The sequence below is a fragment of the Sinocyclocheilus grahami genome, unplaced genomic scaffold (assembly GCF_001515645.1).
Source record: "Sinocyclocheilus grahami isolate Dianchi unplaced genomic scaffold, SAMN03320097.WGS_v1.1 scaffold992.1, whole genome shotgun sequence".
In the NCBI taxonomy this organism is placed as follows: domain Eukaryota; kingdom Metazoa; phylum Chordata; class Actinopteri; order Cypriniformes; family Cyprinidae; genus Sinocyclocheilus; species Sinocyclocheilus grahami.
Window position 1 is genome coordinate 626,413 of NW_015506171.1, and position 5,579 is coordinate 631,991.

The window sequence follows — 5,579 nt, forward strand, 5'->3', positions numbered from 1 at the left end:
AGCTCTAAAATATTTTATTTAAATTATTCTTTAAATTTTTTACATACAAAATATTTTTAAAAATGACTAGAATCATATATTTTTATAATGCATAATGCATAAATGTCCAAGGTTTTTCCAGGTCTAGATATCACACTTTTAAAATGACACTTCCTTATTTATCCTAGACTGTGAAAATCCTGGTTCTTCTTGTTAAGGGGTTGAATTAAAATAAGATGCATCTTCATTTTTAAGCCTGAAACACACTGCGTGATTTTCGGCTGTCCCAGACTAAAGATTGGCATCGTAAAACACTCGTGGTGATTTCTGTGATCGTGGCTCCTAATCTGTGCTCGTATATCGTACAGTGAGAGAGGGTCAGAGACGGCCGTTGTCACAGTCTTGCGACCAAAAGATAGCCTACGATCATTTTCTGACTGTGTCAGAAATACAGCATGATCATCGCACGGTGTGTTTGCTGCTACGATCCACGTTTGCTGACCAACCAATAAAAACACGACGCTAAAACATAAAACTGCTTACCTCGAGCTCTCATGCCTTCCTCTTTCGCCGCTTCCCCTTTTATTCAGCACAAATGAAAACTACAACTGCTAAAGTGTGATTTATCATGCTCTTATTGTTTACCACTAGCGCATGCTGATGACGTTTTATTCTTCTATAGTAACGTGCATCGTAGCGTACGATTCAATAGGTGTCATCGTCGTACAATCTACACGCATGTCGTAGCCACGTTTATTAGATCCATGTGTCACAGTGTGACATGCAATGATCTTATAGGATTGCTAAAATTGTGCAGTGTCTCGGGCTTTGAGTCATTTTAAGCCATCTTGATTCCCTTTTGAAAGTTTTCCTGCATTTTCAATAAACAAGGCCTTTAATGGGTTAGCTCCTGCGTACCTAACTAGTCTTCTACCACGCTACAATCCATCACGCTCCCTAAGGTCGCAAAACTCTGGACTTTTGGTAGTACCTAGGATAGCAAAGTCCTCTAAAGGAGGTAGAGCTTTTTCACATTTGGCTCCCAAACTCTGGAATAGCCTTCCTGATAACGTTCGGGGTTCAGACACACTCTCTCTGTTTAAATCTAGATTAAAGACACATCTCTTTGGCCAAGCATTCACATAAAGTGTCTAATAACCTTGGTCTTCAGTCATATCTGATCAAATGCACATTAACAGTCTTTTGCTTGTGTTGAACACATCATTTTTTGCTTGGCATCCCGAGGTATCTAGGAAGTACACGTCATTAACTAACTGCATGATTCTTACTGTACAGTTCTGCCATATGGATATCAACACTGATAAGCTACTACTAAACAATGTAAAAACTTAAAGTTTCTGTGAAGCTGCTTTGCAACGATTTGCATCGTGAAGAGCGCTATACAAATAAACTTGAGTTGCAAAGTGTTGTGAACCACAGTTCTAAATGAAGCTTTAGTCCTGATAAAAGCCGTATTTCTGTGACTTGTTAAAGCGCGCAGGAGACCGTACCTGTAGATACTGCGGTGAAGGTGGTGCATAAACGCAGCTGTTCATGATATACGTGCGACAGCTGAGGTCCTGTCTGCTGGTGGCGACGTTCACCTCCACTGGGCTGTAGGTGCCCATTTTCACGTTCTCCTGCCTGCAGAGGAACATCCAGCGCTTGTGAGGAGCTCCATTAGTCACTTACTAGTGCTGCGTTTCTACATGAAGATCTCCGACTAAAAAATGCTGGGTTGTTTCAACCCAACTTTAGGTCAAATATGGACTAACCCAGCTGTTGGGTTAAATCTTTACACTAACCCCTTAAGTGTGTCACCCCTCATTTTTGAACATACGTGAACGTGCACTATCCAAACTTAAATTGTCATAATTCATGAACGCTTTGGAATACAGACCTAAGGTTGGACTCTTTTTTAGATTACTGCAAAAGTGGAATCATTTTAAAATATTAAAGTATCAAAAAGTTATAGAAGTTTAAATTTACTGTAAAGAAAATGCACTATACTAAAAAAAATTGGTTATATAAAATAAAATATTTTTGAATCCAAAATTGCTATAAAATTAAAGCCTTTTGTCTAAAGTTATGTTCCAAATTTGAAGTTGATATAAAAAAAAACACAATTTGAGGTTCCTGTGAGATTTTATTTAGAGCGTTATATCACAAGTGCCATCAAAACTTCATTGAATTTTTTTTGATGCATTTTTCTGCCACAAATGTCTAAATTTCTCGGTCATTGTTACTTCTATCAAAAATCTTGAGACTCAGACCTTTCCGACAATATGTATTTTATCAAGTTTATAAACAACTGTGATTCTAAAAGACCGTAATACTTTTTGTAATATGACACTTGCCTCCCTCCACTAAGGGGAAGAGACCACTAAAAGATTTTAAAGTACCATTTCGACGGTAATGCAATTTCCGACTTAAAAATGGTTTTCACAGGATGAATTCTGAGGTTTTAAGCTTGAATGACTAAAATATGTGATGGAGAACAAAGACAACAAAATAAAAGAGTGCCATTGGGCCTGCCGGTGATACATTTTTAACCCAAAAGTTGGGTTAGTCCATATTTGACCCAAAGTTGGGTTGAAACAACCCAGCATTTTTTAGTGTACTGTATGTGTGTGTTTGGGGTCTGAAAGCATCCACCTGTCGAGGGACTCGAGGTCCGACATGTTCATCCTCCACACAACGCCCCAAACCTCGTCCCCTGGGCTGTGTTCGATGGTCCCGACACCGCCGTGCCAGCGCTGACTCGCCAGTCCTTTATGATTCCCGAAGGCCAGTTTATAATCCTGGAGAGGAGGACCAGTCAGTTACATGTGTAGACAGATACAGTCAAACCAAAATTTATTCAGACACCTTCAACATTTCTCACATTATCACAGTTTAGATCACAGACGTATAGATAAGCAGTCGGCTGGGCGGATGGATAGATAAACAGTCGGCTGGGCGGACGGATAGATAAACAGTCTGATGGGCGGACGGATAGATAAACAGTCAGCTGGGCGGACGGATAGATAAACAGTCTGATGGGCGGACGGATAGATAAACAGTCTGATGGGCGGACGGATAGATAAACAGTCTGATGGGCGGACGGATAGATAAACAGTCTGATGGGCGGACGGATAGATAAACAGTCTGATGGGCGGACGGATAGATAAACAGTCTGATGGGCGGACGGATAGATAAACAGTCTGATGGGCGGACGGATAGATAAACAGTCTGATGGGCGGACGGATAGATAAACAGTCTGATGGGCGGACGGATAGATAAACAGTCTGATGGGCGGACGGATAGATAAACAGTCGGATGGATGAATGGATATAAATGGATGGATGGATAAATGAATAAAAATATGAATGATATAGTTAAACACTCAGATAGATAGATAGATAGATAGATGATAGGTGTTCAGATAGATAGATACCTTGAGTTTGGCCACGCAGTAGACGGTGGCTGATGGGTTCTTCAGCTGCAGCCGCTCCTTCAGAAGGTTGCTGCCGTAAGCGAAGTACAGAAAGGTGGAACCGTTCTGCCGGTCGCTGCTGTTGTCCATCACTGACTCTTCAGAGGACAGAGGGACTAGGAGGATGAGGACGAGGAAGAGGAGGAAATGGAAGAGGGACATTTTTGCGTTGAATCAGCTCAGCAGGGCTCAGAGCGAATGAAATGGAAAACACCTCTGTTAATGGAGCTCCATTCTCATGCAAATCCATTGTGTGCCAAAGCCTGCATTCATCTGACACTAACCACCATCAGCAAGAACTTTCCCAACCGTCCCTCTAGTGGAAGCAGCAGAAATTACCTTTAAGCAGTCAAAAATCACCCCTAAAATTAGCCTAAATAATGCAATTTACATAGGTTTCCAATATATTAAGACATTAATAATTTCTTCTCTACAATCTGAATTTCTGCGCTTTGAATATTGAATTTGATGTTCTGAATTTCTTCTTCATCTTGAGAACTTGAGGCTGTTTTTTTTTAAACGGGATATTTGCAGTCTAAGAATTCAGAACAAAAAAAATCAGTTGTTTGAAAACCTATAAAACTGCCATAAAAAAATTATTGTTTTAAAATTTCAACTGCTAAATATTCAAGTTTATAAAAAATCTAATTCAGAAATTTGTTAAATGCCACATAGCATTCAGTTTTGTTAAATGACACTTGTCAATAATTAAAGTTTACACAATTCAAATTCAAATGGTTTTGTCAAATTTTGAGCTACATATAATGGTGTTGTGAAATGCTTTTGAATAACAGAAATTGACCTGGTGCCAGTTGCACAAACAAACACTATAGCCCCGTTTCCACCGCAGGAACTTTCCCCAGGAATTTAACTAGGGACTTTAGGCCGGTACTAATGGCGCTTTTCCACTGCATGGTACGGTACGGCTCGGTACGGTTCACTTTTGGGGGGTTTTCCACTGGGTACAGTACCTGGTACTTTTTAGTACCACCTCGGTTGGGGTTCCAAGTGAACCGTACGTTACCAAAACGTGACGTGTAAACTCTGCTTATCGCGGATGGGCCGGAGAGAATCGTCACTACCTGCGTCACTGAACTTGCGACACAAACACAAAAGAACCGCTAGATTTAAATCAGCACAGCCAGCGAAGGATCGAACGCAACCATTTTGAACGAGTGCACTTTTTTTAACAACCAAAAAGTTTTGTTCCTCTCGTTGATAGCAGAGGAGCGGATCCAGCGAGAGCTTGATGGTGCGTTGCGGAATGAAAAAGTTTTTTTTAGGAGTCGTGGTAGTAGAGGCCCACTCTAAAGCGGTGCTGAACTGCAGTGGAAACGCGAACCGTGCCGTGCCGTACTGAGCCGTACCGAGCCGAGTCGTACCACGCTGTGGAAAAGCGCCATAAGTCCCTGCTCGTGAGGTAGTACTTTTCCGGAACTTTTGGGGGTGGAACTTGGGCGCTGAACATGCTGATTGGTTGAGTTCACTCAGCATTGTGTTTCAACCATAGACTGTAAAAAAGATGGACGACGCGTTTCCTATTCCTTCCACTATAGTAAAGTGAAGCCAAAGCATCTCAGTATGGCGCCATCTTGAATAAATGGTGCCATTTGGAGTCAGAGTCTGCGCAGTAGAGATTCGTTTGGAGCCAGAGTCTGCGCAGTAGTGTCGTGAAGTGGAGCCGCGGTATCAAACTCCCGCCCAAACTCCCGCAGACCCAATCAACCATAACAACACACCCCGTTTATATAGCATCAAATTACTAGCTAAAATCAAACATACATATCAGCGTGATAACAACTACCTTAAATGACCAAAACCATCTTTCGGAAAATTGTATTGGAAGTAGGGCTGGGTATCGTTCAAAGATTTTTGATACCGATACCTTGACTTCGATACCGGTTCCTGAACGATACTTTTTTCGATACCAATTTTATGAAATCTATTTGAACAAGATTATATTATCTAAAAAAAAATACTTTGGGTTTATTTTTCAGCTTGTTGATGTTTATACAGACTCAAAGCCACTGCACAAAGGAACAAAATGTAACAAACAAAAAATCTGTTCAAATAGTTTTAATAAAGCTCAAATAGTCTTCAGTTTACACATCTGTTAGCTACATTT

General features: G+C 40.8%; 1 protein-coding gene across 1 annotated transcript in view; it reads right to left on the minus strand.

Annotated features, from left to right (window-relative positions):
- The window catches only part of LOC107565307 (uncharacterized), a 14,141-nt gene extending 10,421 nt beyond the window's left edge, over positions 1 to 3,720 (minus strand). The window contains exons 1-3 of the mRNA XM_016250528.1: positions 3,416 to 3,720; positions 2,635 to 2,780; positions 1,439 to 1,623 (exon numbers count right to left, since the gene is read on the minus strand). Coding sequence (XP_016106014.1) covers positions 1,439 to 1,623; positions 2,635 to 2,780; positions 3,416 to 3,616 — 532 coding nt within the window. The 5' untranslated portion in view covers positions 3,617 to 3,720. The remainder of the gene's footprint in view (positions 1 to 1,438; positions 1,624 to 2,634; positions 2,781 to 3,415) is intronic.
- Positions 3,721 to 5,579: the final 1,859 nt, after the last annotated feature.